The 15,750-nt window shown below is 44.4% G+C and overlaps 1 protein-coding gene across 8 annotated transcripts in view; it reads left to right on the top strand.

Moving 5' to 3' along the window:
* The window catches only part of HSD17B1 (hydroxysteroid 17-beta dehydrogenase 1), a 34,379-nt gene continuing 18,629 nt past the window's right edge, over positions 1-15,750 (top strand). For 2 of the 8 annotated variants that reach the window (XM_033918945.1, XM_033918944.1), the window contains exons 1-3: positions 4,383-4,479; positions 5,782-5,943; positions 10,523-10,702. In XM_033918945.1, coding sequence (XP_033774836.1) covers positions 4,383-4,479; positions 5,782-5,943; positions 10,523-10,702 — 439 coding nt within the window. Of the gene's footprint in view, positions 258-693; positions 1,389-1,646; positions 1,755-4,382; positions 4,480-5,781; positions 5,944-10,522; positions 10,703-15,750 lie in introns of those variants that run through there. The other 6 variants (XM_033918940.1, XM_033918938.1, XM_033918939.1 and 3 more) reach the window with 6 other exon arrangements.

Genomic DNA, 15,750 nt, shown 5'->3' with positions numbered 1-15,750 from the left:
GGAAAGGGGGAGATGCCCGGACGCTGTGGGGCCCAGGACGGCTGCCCTCTCACGCCGGCCCTGTTTACCATTCACAGTAACAGCCCCCGAGAATCAGTATTATTGAAATGGTCATTCAGGACATTTCTGGAGGCGTCAGTGAATGAAGAATCTGCTTGCATGTGGGAAAAATGAAAAGTATGTCCTGGAGAAATGGACCCTTGAAAAAGTAAAAGTATCTCGCAGAAGCAAATTCCCAGAAGAAAACCACATATTTTGTACGTATATTTGGAGCCCCCTCCCCACACACACTGAGAGAATGACATGGGGACACATTTGTCCCCGTCCCCATGAGATCTCAATATCCCCTCCCTGTCCCTTTTTTGTCAGATCTGCCTTAATCGCACAAGCCTCGAACACGTGATTTTAAAGTGTTTGAGGCTTGTGCAGATGAGGACAGAGATAGGCCCTGTGGGGATTGGGAAAATTTGTCCCCGTGTCATTCTCTAAACATATTTTGCAGCATGACACCATTTGCTTGCATTTGCATTGTCTCAAACTTATTTTGGGAAGCTTTCTGTTGCACTTCTCAAGTTTTATTTTTTATTACTATTCACACACCAAATCACAGCTCTAATGCTTATACTTAAAAAATATATACCACAATATACATAAGTATATTTACTTATGTATATTGTGGTATATATTTTTCAGTGCATTTGTTTTCCATGTATGCTTTAATAGGAGATATTATGGATGGAGCTCTCCTTCCCTGATTTCTACAGGAGTCCGATGAGCTGAGGTGTGGGGGGGATGAGAAAAGGAGGGAGGTATGATGGGAGCAACAGAGTAGGCCTCTGCATGCCTGTCTCCAGGCCTGTGTGCATTGCACAAAGGTGGCCTTGGAAGAAATGTCAGACCAAAGAGTGGTCAATGATTATCATTTAACCAGGACAGCCATCTTAGAGCTATACAAGGAGATCAGAGCTAATATTGATCTATTGAAAGCTCAGTCCAACACAGTACCTGAGCTAGTGAACCTGCTGACTGTCTTGGTCCCTGGCATGGGAACTTTCCAGGATATGATTGGGTATCAGTGTCTCTAGACATTTGACCCAGGTTCTGTGAGCCAGGCATTATATCAACTTTCCAGCAGGGGAAGACCGACAGTGGGAGGTTAAACTGGACTTTTTCCAGATTGCTGGCATGTCTAAAGTCTTAGATGTCATTGACTGCACCCATATGCTATTCACTGCCACAATGGATAAAGAAATAATGTACCACAACCGCAAGATGGGATACTCCTTGAATATCCAAGTGGTCTATGATGCAAACCTGAGGATCCTGGATAAGTTCCTACCATGACTCATATCCTTGCCAACTGGTCTCTTGGGCAATAGTTTGCAGAGGTAAAGTACAGCCAAGGAAAACTACTGGGTAAATGTAATTGTCAAGTACCACAGGTGGGCTAGGGTTCAGAAGACTGGGGGGAGAGGAGGGGAGGGCAGTGAAAGAGGGAGCCTGAGATAAGGAGGGAGGGAGGGGGGGTCAATGAGTGCGCAGCTATCCCTTTTTAAAAGTACCACAGGGAATTTATTGTAGGAGGAGGGGATGCTAACAGACTTCTCAGATTGATCATTTTTACCTCAGAAGACCTGTGTTCTTTTAGGGGATGGTAGATACAGATGCAAGCTTTCGTTGATGACTTTGCTACCGGCACCCTGCATAGAAGCAAAAATTTGCAGAGGGAAAATTTAGCCAAGGATGGCTACTGGGTAAGTGTAATTGTGAAGTACCACAGGTGGACTGGGGTTCAGAAGATTCTGTGAGGGGGACAAGGGAAGGTGGTGATGAAGGGAACAGAGAAATGCTACAGTGAGGCCCACATCTGAACTAGGTAGACCATCAAGTGCATTGTTGGGGTGCTCAAGAGCTGTTTCTGCTGCTTGTATCTCTGGAAGATCCTGGCAGTATAGCCCCCACAAGGTGTCAGAAATCATGATGATGAGACATCAACCTAAGATTGTTGTCAAAGTTGACCGGAGTTGGACATCTGCCCACCCGCTTCAGGATCAGATATCACAAGGGGAAATGCAGTGGGATAGAAGCTGATAGCACAATATAGTCTCCAGAATGTATCCTCCCTTCCTATTTTGTGTGTAGGGGAATTTTTGTTAGGACACCTAAGTCTGACTTTGGACATTTCCCACAAGATGTCCAAAGTTTGTGGGTGGGGAAATGGCCATTTTCAAAACCAGCAAAATTGCTAGACATCCAAATGTTTTGTTGTTGTTTTTTTAATCGTCTATTTAGACGTCTTGACTGTCGGGAAATCTTGGTCACCAGGATGTCCAATTTTGTTCACTGTTTTTGACCACTAAAATGTCCAAATTCAAAACAGCCAAATCCAGGCCATTTGGACGTGGGAGGGGCCAGGATTGTAATGGACTGGCCACACAGATATGCCAACAGAGCAGTGGGGCCCCTTAGAAGGCACTGCTGTCACATAAAGGGTGCCAGATGTTCTATAACCCCCTTATACTTTATGCTGAATTCTATAGAACTCCTCCAACACCTACCTGTCTCCCACCCCAATAGCCCTTATGGATGGCAGTAGAGTAGGGTTTTGGTGGGCTTACACTTTCCACCACAAAAGTAGTGTTTACAGTTGCTTATGGGCCTAGGCCCGCCTCTCTATGGTTCACTACACCCACCAACCTAGCTACTCCAGACACCTGTGTGCAGCTCCACTTGGCTTCCAATAGCAGACGCTACTGGTCTAGAGACAGGTTTGAGACTTTTGTGGGGTTGGAGGGGATTAGTGACCACTGGGGGAGTGTGGGGGATCATTAATTTATCTCTCTAATGATAATGAGGTCAGTTTGGATATCTTTTGACACCTAAGATACTTTTAAAACAGGTCTAGCTCCAGATGTCTAAGTTCCGTCCAGGATGTTTTGGGAAAGTTCGATTATTGCTGCAGGGGGCATGTCTGGGGGCAGAGAGGGAACATGCTCTGCTACATTGCCGCGGGCTAACCGATTTAGCACATGAGTCCTTCCCTGCTGCTACAAAATAGATAAAAAAAATAAACAAAATTGCTCTTCTATAAGATATCCACACTTCTTATAATAGTAATGATATAATCACATAAAGTCAAAAATATGTGCTCAGAGACACGGAGGCAAGAACAAGGGGCGAACCCCAAGAATATCGTCTTACCACCCAGTCATCGCATATAATTGAATGATGTTCAAAAAACAATTTCTTTGCTGCCGAAGCAGTCAAACTTATTTATGTACTGTTTGAATATTCATTAAAAAACTTATCTTTGTCGACAGTTCCTTCTGGGTGGTAAGGCTTCTGGTATGGTGTCTCTGAGTATATATTTTTGACTTAATGTGATTATATCATTACTATTATAAGAAGTGTGGATATCTTATAGAAGAGCGATTTTGTTTATTTTTTGATATATTCACTTTAATCACTCTCAGTGATAGCTTACCATTTATTTGGTTTCCCCATTATTTATTTTGGCTACAAAATAGATGGCAGTGGGGGCTCACATTCTAATGGCCAGGTGCTAATGTGAAAATTAGTGTGTAACCATCATTGAAATATTCAAAAACTCATCTACTTTACCATAGCAGTAAAAATGGCTGTATCTAGTGGCATAGAGTGTGTGTGTGTGTGTGTGTGGGGGGGGGGGGGGGTAAGGACGGACCATCTTGACGGGCGCCAGCATTTCTTCTCCTCTCTGCCCACCCGCCTCTTCAAATCTTCCCCAGCAGCATCTCCTGTCTGCAGCTCACACCGGCCTCAGCTCTCCTGACATCACTTCCTGGTTGCAGGACCAAAAAATGACAGAGGGAGAGCTGAGGCTGGTGCGAGCAGCAAAGATTTGAAGAGGTACATGGGGGGGGGGTCGTGTGGCAGAGAAGAGTATGGGGCACACGGCGCTGTGATGCTGAGTACCACCGCCTTTGGGGTCTCCTTCCCTTGCTACACCGCTGCCCTTAGCACACAGGAATGGCCCTTGTAAGGCACACTAAGGCCACATTTTACTGCTGTTCAGTAAAAGGGTCCCTGATCATTGAGTTCCTTTGGGAAGAAGTCAGGAATCTACAAGAATGAAAACAGCTCAAGCGAGGAAATCATTTTTATTTTAAACACTTCTGCAAACTTCTAAACACAGGCATGGAAACCCAACAGATATTCCACCATATCACAGACCTTGAGATAGGCTTTGAGACAAAACACATACAATGTCAGAGTGATGGAAACTGGCTCTGCCTCCTCCTCCCTTTTTGCAGTGTCATTTCATAGGATTTAATTGGATTGCCCAGAGGAAAAGTTTTCCTTCTGTCATTCTGGGTGAGAATTTTTTTTTTTTTTTTTTTACAATGGAGAAGACGGTGGTGGTAATAACAGGGTGCTCCTCCGGGATAGGATTGGGGCTAGCTGTCCGACTTGCCTCTGATGCCTCACAAGGATTTAAAGGTACAAATGTCAATCTTCTTTGTTTCTATTAGATGGTCACTGTTAAATGAGCAATGTAGCATGCTTCCTGATTATATTCCGCATATACCTACCGTATGTTCTTTAATTCAAGAGAAAAATTCTACCTTATTTTAGTGCAGAAATGTCTCTTTCTGGATCAAAGATAAGCTACTTCCCTTGTAGTTTTTCAGGGACTAGCATCCCCTCACAATTGTTCTGATTCTTCCTGCAATATTCTGTCATGAGTAGGGAACTTTATCCTGAGATATTCAGAACAGGGGATTCCTCCTCCCTCCCACACATCCTTGCAGGCCCAGGGCTTTCCCCCCTGGAGCAGCTTTTCAGGGATGGAGGAGTAACTTGATGGTTAGAGCAGCAGACTGAGAACCACAGAAACCCAGTTAAAATCCCATTGTAGCTTCTTGTATTCTTTAGTATATCACTGAATCCTTTATTGTCTCAGGTACAAACTTAGCTTATAAATCTGCAACCACGGAGAGGGAAATGCCTAAATATAACCCACCTTGAGCTATTAATGAAAAAGTGTGAATCAATCCCTTATCCTCACAAATGGATGTTTCTCCGTGCAGCATCCACTCTCAGGTGGAGTAGTGCCCCATCTTTTCCCTCCTGTATACCCCACAATCACTTGGCACTTTGCCTAATTACCAAAATTCTTAATCATGTTCTATTTATCAACCCTGCTCTAATTATTCCTCACTTCCTTATGGCGCCTTGAGCCAACTTCAGTGGCAGCACCCCCCCTCCCCCAAAGCTTAAGCCTTCTTCCCTTCTCTCTCCAGCCCCTAGTCTGGCAATGCTCGCTCTCCTCTCTCCCTCTCTCCTCCTTCCCCCAAAGGCCTCTAAATATTACCTTGCTCACCGGTAACAACAGCTTGCTCAGCAGGCTGTTTTTGGCCACCCCTGGGTCTTCCCTTTTCCGCATCCTTCTGACAGGAAATTGCAGGCATTATATGGCAGAGGGAAGACCCAGGTCTGGCCAAAAGCAGCCTACTGTTGCTACCGGCAAGCAAGGTAATGTTTAGAGGGCTGCGGGGGGAAAGAAAAGGGAGGGAGAGAGCAGAGGGAGCAATGCCAGACTAGGAGCTGGATAGAGAAGAAATGTTGGACCAAGAGAATAGGGGAAAAAGCTTTGGACCAAGTGAAGCTCTGGGGCCAGGGATTTCAGCACCCTGGTCCAGTGGTTGAGCTGGTCCTGGGACCCTTACACACAGTTTTTAGAGTCAGCCAATAAAAATGCAGCACTGATAGCTTTGTTGACATCCTGGTTTTCTTCTGCAGTTTATGCTACCATGCGGAACTTGGGTAAGAAGGAACGACTCCTGGAGAGTGTTAGAGATGGCCACATGGACACCTTGGAGATCCTCCAGATGGATGTCACAGATGAACAGTCGGTTGTGTCAGCAGCGCAGAAAATCAAAGAACAGAAAGTGGATGTCTTGGGTGAGCACTATTAGCTCCAGGATCTATTGCTTGAGCATGACTTTTTATTTTTCATCATTACTTCCACTTACAGCTCAATCAGAATCAGCCTCTATTGGACTGCAATATCTACCCACCCATTATATCTCTGTCCACCTCCCACCCCATCACTTTGGCCTTCCTAACTTCCTCAGCTGGTGGGGTCACGGCTCAGGACTCTGTCCAGAGCTTTACAATCAAAGATCCTAAACCTGACCGCTAGGTGTTACTGTTCTATGATAACTAGGAAACCCCCCCCCCCCCCCTCGGGGCTATGATTGCTGCCTTAGGATTGTCCAGAAAGCCTAAAGTTGGAAAAACTGTGTGAATTGAAGTTTTTCCCATGAATTTGATTGTGCTTGATCAGAAAATAATTATTTAAAAAAAATGTAAAGCCTATCCTGTGGTCCCTCAAAGCCACTGATTACATAAAGCTAATTTTTTCTTGTTTATGTTTTCATACTCAGCAATGATTCACTGATAAAAAGACATTTTATGTCAAGTCTGTTTTATTGAAAAAGAACAATCAATTAGTGCAGAAATAACACTAGCATCTCCAGTATGCTTGTTATATAACAAGTGGGGTTGGATTCCTTAGAACCACAAAAGAATAGAAAAACGTAATGATAAAAAGACATTTTATGCAAAAAATCTAGCAGTATTTTATTAACCTCCCCTTTTACAAAACAGTGGAAGCATTTTTTAGCACAGGCCAACGTGCTGAATGCTTTGCTCTGCTCCCGACACTCATAGAGGTGAGCAGCACAGAGCTTTCAGCGTGCCAACCTGTGCTAAAAACCGCTTCTGCGGTTTTGTAAAAGGGGAGGTTAAATCAACCTTCAATATCTGTACTTCATTGTGGAAAATAACAGAAATATAACATACTTCACTAATTGCTAAACATCTGCACTTTGGTGTAGTCATCTACTAATAGCATTTCAAACACTCAAGCATTCAGTGTCTTCTAGAGATAGGATAAAGTCTGCAATGCTGCCTCACTCCTATGTCTCTGGATACGGCATCTGCCCCTCCCCCACATATTGCCCAGCAACTCCCCCTCTCTTCTCTACCTGAGAACTGCCAGCAGCAACAGCAATTGTATTTTTTAATTGTACACCACTAAATACTTATGTCCACAGCGGTAAATCAAATACCATAATAAATCCAATCTAATCCGATTCACATCCGGTGCCTGCACCAGCCTCCACAGGCTTCCTTCTGCCGCATCCCACCAAAGAGGAACCAGGAAATGATATCAAAAGGGCAGGATGCGGTATAGGGACGCCAGCAGGGCCAATGCTGGCAGTAGATGTGAATCGCTGCTGCTGCTGCCAGCAGTAGAGTATGGAAGGGAGAGAGGATCAGTACATTACAATTTGTATTCCGCTATAGCCCGTAGGAGTTCAAGGTGGATAACAATACATGTCAACTACTGGAAACAAACCAACTCAGATGGGGAGTTTCAAGACAAAGGGTGGTAGAGGTGTTTTTTGAAGGGCCCCACCCATGTGTACTCTGGGACCACCCAAAATGGCAATTCTAGCTATGCCATTGCCCAGTATATCAACTTAAAAGCCAGTGAAAGAATTTAAACTCAATCCAGGCTTTTACTGGTAGCCAGTGCAAAGATTTTGGTACTGTAAGAGGTTGCGGCAGCCATTTTCCTTAAGGAGCTGTGAGAGGCAAGAGGGAGTACCTCCCACCCACTCTGCTGAACCACCCAGGGGAGCATACTCAAACCAGCTAATACCAATGAGGTCACTGGTAAAACTCAGTTTTCTATATTTCCATCTGCTGGTAGGAGGGGATAACACTCACTTGTTCAGAACAGTGTAGCTGACTAAAGGAAAGAAAATGATCAGGTAACACATAATTGAGGGCCATTCTCGAATTTCAGGTTTCAAGTTTATTTAAAATTTGATAAACTGCTTAAGTTAGAAAGCTCTAAGTCTAATAGATGCTGGCATTGCAATCTGGAAGCAGGGACTCTGGATCATTTAATATTCTATTGTCCTTGTATCATGGCCTTTTGGAAATCAATTTGGTCTCAAATAAATTGTTTACTAGAAAACCATGTAGCATTATCATATGATACTATTCTGTTCGGTATGTCAATGAGAACAAAGTCAAATTTCATCAAGCAACAATAAACTTTTATTGATTATGACAGAAGTCGCCATACAACATATCACCAGTAATTGGAAAAATTACAATAATCTTAGTTATACATTCTGGTGGAATTCGTTGTGCCATATTTACAAAATGGAAAGAATAATTGCTTTGCAGAAAGGGAATAATAATAATTTTAAAAAGATCTGGGGGCCGTTGGCAAATTATTGTAATGATTAGACATCATTTTCCACTGACAGTATATTTATACATAGGGGGGAGGGGGGATGGTATAAAGTTCTATTTAAAGGTTAATCAATATTTATATGATATTTTTATACAATATTTATATGATATTTTTGATTGAAATATTTGAGGGAAGGGTGGGTGGAGAGGGAATAAATTTATGTATTTAAGATGACAATAGAAAGAAATTCAAGTGATGTGTAAAAGTTTTAAATGATGTAATATTGTGTACTTGATGTAAGATGAAAAAATGAATAAAGAATTTGAAAAAAAAGAAAATACAAACAATTCCCCCCATCCTCCAACCTAGTCCTCCCTCCAGCAGCATAGTTAGGAACAAAAAAGGAATCGATGACACTGAATCAAATACAAGGAAAAAAACATACAGAAAGGTTAACAATTCAGAAGCCGACTCCCAGCTAAAGGAGTCATAGTGGTCCAAAAAGGCTCCCACACCAGTTGAAAAAACTTCCCTCGAACCGAGACAATGTCCACAATGTCTCTATGCTCCCACATCAACAAGGTATTCAATCAAGTCTTCCAAAGGGAAAGGTCAGGAGCCTCCCTAATAAAAATTATATAAATATGGTATATTTGGATGAACCGTTCAGGTCTTTATCTTCCGTCATTTACTATGTTACTATGGGTTAACAAATACTAACTGACAAACAAAACTAATTATTCACACAAGCGGAAAAAGGGAAGAAATACAAAATTTGATAGGACAGAAATACAAAAAAAGGAATGAACAGTAGGGGGAACAAAGAAATCTGATTAGTAGTAATCATATCTGAATGAAAAGGACTTGGTAGTCTTATCAGGATGATATGCAAGTCTGACATCTAAGTCCAACTTTGGACATTTCCTGAAGATGTCCAAAAATCAGGGAGGAAAAACACCCAATTTCAAAACTAACAGATGTTCATTTTTTTTTTATTGTCTACTTTGATGTCTTGGGCCACCTGGACGTACAAACTTTGCTCGCCATTTTCGACCACAAAAACGTCCAAGTTCAAAACATCGAAATCCAGCCATTTGAATGGGAGGGGCTAACATTATAATGGACTAGCCACACAGACATTCCAACAGAGCAGTGGGGCACCTTAGAGGGCACTGCTGTGAACTTCACATAAAGGGTGTCAGGTACACATTTCACCAAAACCCTCCAAAACTCCCCCAAATCCTCTATACCCATCTGCCTACCACCCTAATAGCCCTTTTAGTTGCAGATGGTACCTATATGGCACAGGTATGTGTGTTTTTAGTCTGAACTTTGTGGGGGTCAGTCATCACTTAAGACACCTGTCTGCTGCTCTGCTAGTCTTTCCCATACCAGGTGCTGCTGTTTTAGAGACAAATATGTACTGTTTCATTCAGAACTTTGTGGGGTGGGAGGAGTCAGTGACCATGGGGGGAGTGTGTGTGTGTGTGGGGGGGGGTGTCATTACTTAATCCCTGCAGTGGTCATATGGTCAGTTTGGGTACCTTCTTGGCATTGAAATGCTTTTAAAATAGGTTTTAACTCCAGATGTCTAGTTCCATCCAGGACTCCCAAAACACACCTCTTAATCCTGGAGGGTGAATGGCTTAAAAGACATCTAAAAACTTGGTTTTGAAAATCGGCACTTGGACGTTTTGGTGATTAAAACATCCAAGTCCTGGTTTATGCTTTTGAAATTTTGCTATTATCTTCTATTTATCATTTGTAAATCATCCCCTGTTTATTTAATTGCTGTAAACCAAGTCAAGCTTTCTCAGAATGATGACTCGCTATACAAAGTTAAGCTTTAGTTTAGTTTTGAAAATGAGCCCCAATTTCTCTTGCAACCAGAAACCTGACTGGGGATTTGTACTGACTATAATTTGACTGTACTGTAAGCTTCATGGAACAGGAATTTATTTATTTATTAGGATGTATTTACTGCCTTTTGGAAGGAATGCACTAAAGGTACCTTGAGTAAGAAATCAAACATAAGCAACAGATGATTAGAGCAATAAAAATATTCAAATAACAATACAAAGTATGGCAAAGTATATGCTACATTACAATTTCCACACAATATGCAATGATACATTTTAATAGACAATATAGGGTGTAAGAAAGATGGACTATAGACAGATAAGGAGTAAGAAAGTAAGGGGACTAATTTAAGAACGTGTACACAAGTGAGATACTGTATTTCATGTTTTTCTCTCTTCATTCCAGTGTGCAATGCTGGTGTGGGTTTGATGGGCCCTTTGGAATGCCATTCTTATCAAAACATGAAGACCATCTTTGATGTCAATTTTTTTGGGACAATCAGCACTATTCAAGCTTTCCTGCCAGGGATGAAACACAGGAAGTCTGGCAAGATCATCATTTCAAGTAGTGTAGGAGGACTTCAAGGTAAACACAAGAACTAGGCACTTTAATAAAAATCCTGTAACGAGGCTTCTCTCCCTCTCTATCCATGAGATAGCATTTCAGTATTTTCTCAGTTCTGTCTCCTTCCCCACTTTTCACATTCAGTCTTCAAAGAAAAAGCAAGTCCTGGTTCCCTCAAAAATCAGACCGTATTTTTTTTGACTCATAAAAAGTTTCTATAAGAATCACATGACACAGGTTTTAGTTCCAAGAGCAGAGGCCCATTGTAGATCCGGCATGATCCTGAATTCCAGGTCCCAGTTTACAGACAACCTTCTCTGAGTGGCCAATGTATTGAGCATTTTACCCATAGGCACAAAAAGAGAAAACCTCTCCATGTATCTGGTCATGTTCCTTACAGCTGCATTTAGGTAATTTTGGAATAATATCCTATTTACTCTGCAATCAATAACATGTGGTTAGGTCCTTCAAGAGATCAGTGAATCCTCAGCCCTGCTGCAACACTGTTTTATTTTTTTCTAGAGCTTACTGCATCTCTTATCCTTTCTTTCCCTTCCCTGCTGCCACAGGTTCAGCATCTCTCTTGTCTCCCTCTCCCCATCACTATTATCTGACATTTCTCCTGGCTGACCTCCCTCCCCCTAGAGCGTTCAGCACCTCTCTCTCTTCCTCCCTCAGCCCCTTCCCCTTGCAAGACCAGCATTTCTCCCTCATCTCCCCTCCTTGCAAGCCCAGCATTTCTCCCTCTTCCTCCCTTGGCCTTCCAACCCCTCAAGCCTGACTTTTTAACACGCTGCTTGGGTTCACCCTAGTGTAGTGTGACCATATGGCTCCAGAAAAAAGGGGACGGATTGAGACATCCGGGTTTTACTTCCATTGAAAGCAACCAAGATGTCTCAATCTGTTCTCCTTACTTCCATTGCTTTCAATGGAAGTAAAACCTGGATGTCTCAATCCGTCCCCTTTTTTCTGGAGCCATATGGTCACACTACCCTAGCGCCTTCTTTCTGAAGCGGGGTAACAGGTCTCTAATCTCAGTTGAAGGAACACTTAATTCCAAAGAGTGGGCGCCAGAATGCATAAGGAGGCAACACAAATGGGTTCAAACCTAATATTTTTGAAAGCTGGGATCACTAGAAGATTTAAGTGAGCAGGAGGGGGTATAAGGGATAAGCAGATTAACATTAAACTCAGGGGCACCATAGTACTGTAGAGTGTACAATGAACAATTATCAGAGAATGAACACTGATCTGAAGAACGATGGACAACTAATGCCATTCCTTTAGTAAAGGGATAACAGATCAAACTTCTTGGCACCTCTGGTAAGACTTCATTTTGAATCTTATGTACAATACTGGAACAGGAAGTAGTCAGTCCATAGGAAGGCTACTAAAATGGTCAGTGGTCTTCGTCATAAGGCGTATGGGGATGACTTAAAGAACTTAATATGTATATTTTGGAGGCAAGGGGGAGATATGATAGAGATATTAAAATTTTTTTTTCAAATTCTTTATTCATTTTCATCTTACATCAAGTACACAATATTACATCATTTGAAACTTTTACATATTACTTGAAATTCATTCAATTATGATTTTACATACATAAATTTATTCCCTCCCCACCCACTCTTCCCTCAAGTAGTTTAATTCAAAATATCATATAAATAATGTATTCTTATCTATTAATAAGACCAATAAAGGAACTTTCTACCCTCCCCCCTCCCCCTACATATAAATGTACTTTCAATGGAAACTAAACTAAACAAGATCGGATAAAAATTGAGGCGCTTACCCAGGAGCTGGAAGACTGCTCAAACCGCAAGAGGAGGAGCAATTTGAGAATACTAGGTCTACCGGAAGGGGTGGAGAAAGGTAATCCAATTTCCTTCCTGTAGAATTTTATACCTAAAGTGTTGCCTATTAAAACACAGTTCCCACTAGAGATCGAGAGAGCGCACAGAAATACCTGCAAGAAGGTCAGATAGACAAACGAGTACATGGCCATTAATATTTAAATTATTAAGGCATCAGCAGGTGATTGAAATTTTTCAATTGGCAAAGCAAAACAAGAATTTAAAATGCCAAGATGCCCGTTTTAGAGACATTTAATTAATTTTAAAATTTTCTATACCATTTAAAACTAAACAGTTTACATGAATTACATACATAATCAATCAATGTAAGATTGAAAGGGAGGGAGGGATAGATTATAATTTTTATCTATTAGTTTCATAAATGATAGAATTTCAATGATGTATTTATTGACGAATGTTTAATATATATGGATTTGTTGTTAGAGCTGATAGATACATTTGGAAAATTTTCAGGTTATAAAATAAATTGGAGTAAGTCAGAAATTCTTCCACTTAATGTGCATTGTACTAAAGGATTATTTGATTCTTTCTTTAGCACTCTCCAGACCAGTAGAGGTTAATCTTTACAAATGGGTATATATCCAATCATGACCAGCAGGTGGAGACTGAAAACAAAACTGTGGGACAGTATATAATATACTCCCTTCTCTATTTACCTCAGTCTTCTTTCAGTCTCCAGCAGGTGTTGAGTGATCTGTACCCATCTCCCTTGGTAGGGCTGTTGGAATTTGTTTAGGGGGTTTCTAGTCCCTGTTTTTGGCCGGACGGAGCTTGGGCGGGCCCTGTTTGGGGGTCCGTCCGACCTCGGGGGTGTCAAACCCGGCGGGTCTCGAGCGGGGTCCCTCCCCCCACTTCCTCCACCTCCCCACATTTTTCTAGAGGAGCCTCAGCAGTAAGCCTTGCCCCCTAAATCAAGCAAGGCATATTGCTTCGAGAGCCTGTGGAGTCTGTTCTGTTAAAAAAAAAAAAAAAAATTCCTGAGGTAGTGCTGGTCTGGAGGGTTGTTTCCCTTTAAGAAAACTGTATTTTACTGTATTTTTTCATCTAACCGGCACTTTTTTTATAGCTAGGTCACGTATGGAGCAATTGTGCCCTTCTCCGGGGGAGTGGGACACAATTCGGTCAAGCCGCGAGGCACTCGCGGCCGGACTGAACTCGGTTGTTTGGACCAGTGAGGTGGTGGAGCTCCGTCGGCAGCGGCTGCAGGCGCCCAGAGCTCCCCGCCGATGGTGCCTCGCGAGTCGGCTGGGAGCAGTGGGGAAGCTCGGTCTTCCCCAACCGCCCACGGAGGGATTCCCCGAAGGATTCCCTCTCAGCTGATTTTTTGACAGCTGATGCCGACTTGCCTGTTTTAGCGGCTGGGACTGACTGTTCAGTCTTTTCAGCCGCTACAGGCTATGGAGGGAGCATTTTTGGCGGGAAAGTCGCCATTTTCACAGTCTGGCCCCTCCATTTTGTCTTCCACCTCAGGTGACCTTCCCCTTGTATTGGAAAAACAGGGGCAGGTTTCTGCTGGGTCCCCTGCTGTGGCAGGGAGTCCCTTGGGACCCTCGGGGGGGGGGGGGGGTTCCCCTGATTTCTTTTTTTCTTTGTGCAGAGCCTATTTTCAGGTGGCTGGGGGTCCCGGATGCGCCCAGAGGGTTTTGGGGAGTGGGGTTTCCTCCGCGCTCCCTGCGGCTTTGCCTCTCTCGTCTGTTGTGGCGTCCCCTCCTCCTCCTCCCTTGTCCAAGCGTCCGCGGGTGTCTTGGGACGAGGATTTATGGTCTGAGGAGCGTGTCGGTTTGGATGAGGACCTGGACCCTTTTGAGGATTTCCAGGACCCTCTCGAGGGGACGGCCGCTGGCGGCGGGTTGTCGGGTTTCCCGTCCTCCGGCGAAGAGGCATCCGTGGTGCGCCTTTTTCAGAGAGATGAGCTACCGGACCTGATTCAACAGGTTTCTTCGGTGTTGCGTTTTGAGGATGCGCTGCCGGAGACTCCGCGTGTGGGGGACCCTCTGCTTCGGGGGATCCGTACCGTTTCCCGCTCTTTTCCCATGCATCAGGATATTCGGGACATTGTACTGGAACAGTGGAAAACGCCAGAGGCGCCGTTTCGTTTGGCGCGCGTCATGGCTCGTTTCTATCCCATCCCAGAGGGGGATCGGGCTACTTTAACATCGCCAGTCGTAGACGCGGTGGTCTCGGCGATTTCTAAGCGGCATACCGTGCCTGTTGAGGGCGGTTCTGCCTTGCGGGACTCTGAGGAGCGCAAGTTGGAGAACATTCTTAAGCAACATTTTCAGGTCTCTGCCTGTGGGGTCCAGGCCCGGCTATTTGTGGGGGGCTGGTGGCTCGCGCCGTGTTTCGGTGGGCTGAGCGTGTCCTGGATCGGGAGTCTGATGACTGGTCTTTGGTGGATCAGGGGGTGGCGAAGATTGAGATGGCTGCCTCGTTCCTCTCAGATGCTCTTTATGACTTGGTGCGGATCTCGGCTAAGTCTATGGCCTTTGGCGTGGCTGCGCGCTTGGTCGGCAGATGCTGCGTCCAAAGCTAAGCTTACTAAATTTCCCTTCCGGGGGTCTTTTTTGTTTGGGGAGGAATTAGATAAGTTGCTTCAGACTCTGACGGACTCAAAGGTGCCCCGTCTGCCTGAGGACCGTGCCCGCCCTGCGTCTCGGGGTGGCACTGCCCGGGGGCGTTTGCGGGAGTTTCGCAAGTATCGCCCTGGGCGTGGGGCTGCTTCTTTCCCGGCTCCAGGGTTTTCCCGGGGTCAGTTCTTCCAGCGCATGCAGCCCTTTCGGGGGGCCTGTCGGGGGGCAGGGAATCCCTCCGCCGGTTCCCCCGCTTCCCGTCCTGCACAATGACTCCTTGCCGGCGCCCCCTTTGGTTCCGGTGGGGGCCCGGCTGCGCGACTTTTTCCCCAAATGGGCCGAGATCACGTCCGATCAGTGGGTCCTGGAGGTGGTGCGGGACGATTATGCCCTGGAGTTCGCCCGCTCTCTGCCGGACCTTTTCCTAGCCTCTCCATGTCAGACTCCTTGGAAGACGCAGGCTTTTCGCCAGACCCTTCAGCGCTTGCTAGATCTCAAGGCAGTTGTTCCAGTGCCCCCTCCGGAGTGGGGCACCGGCAGGTACTCCATTTACTTTGTGGTGCCCAAGAAGGAGGGAACCTTTCGGCCCATCCTGGATTTGAAGGGGGTCAACAGGGCTCTC

This window comes from Geotrypetes seraphini, chromosome 13 (genome assembly GCF_902459505.1).
Source record: "Geotrypetes seraphini chromosome 13, aGeoSer1.1, whole genome shotgun sequence".
In the NCBI taxonomy this organism is placed as follows: domain Eukaryota; kingdom Metazoa; phylum Chordata; class Amphibia; order Gymnophiona; family Dermophiidae; genus Geotrypetes; species Geotrypetes seraphini.
The sequence above is the reverse complement of the archived record's forward strand: the minus strand, read 5'-3'. Positions and strand labels throughout refer to the sequence as shown.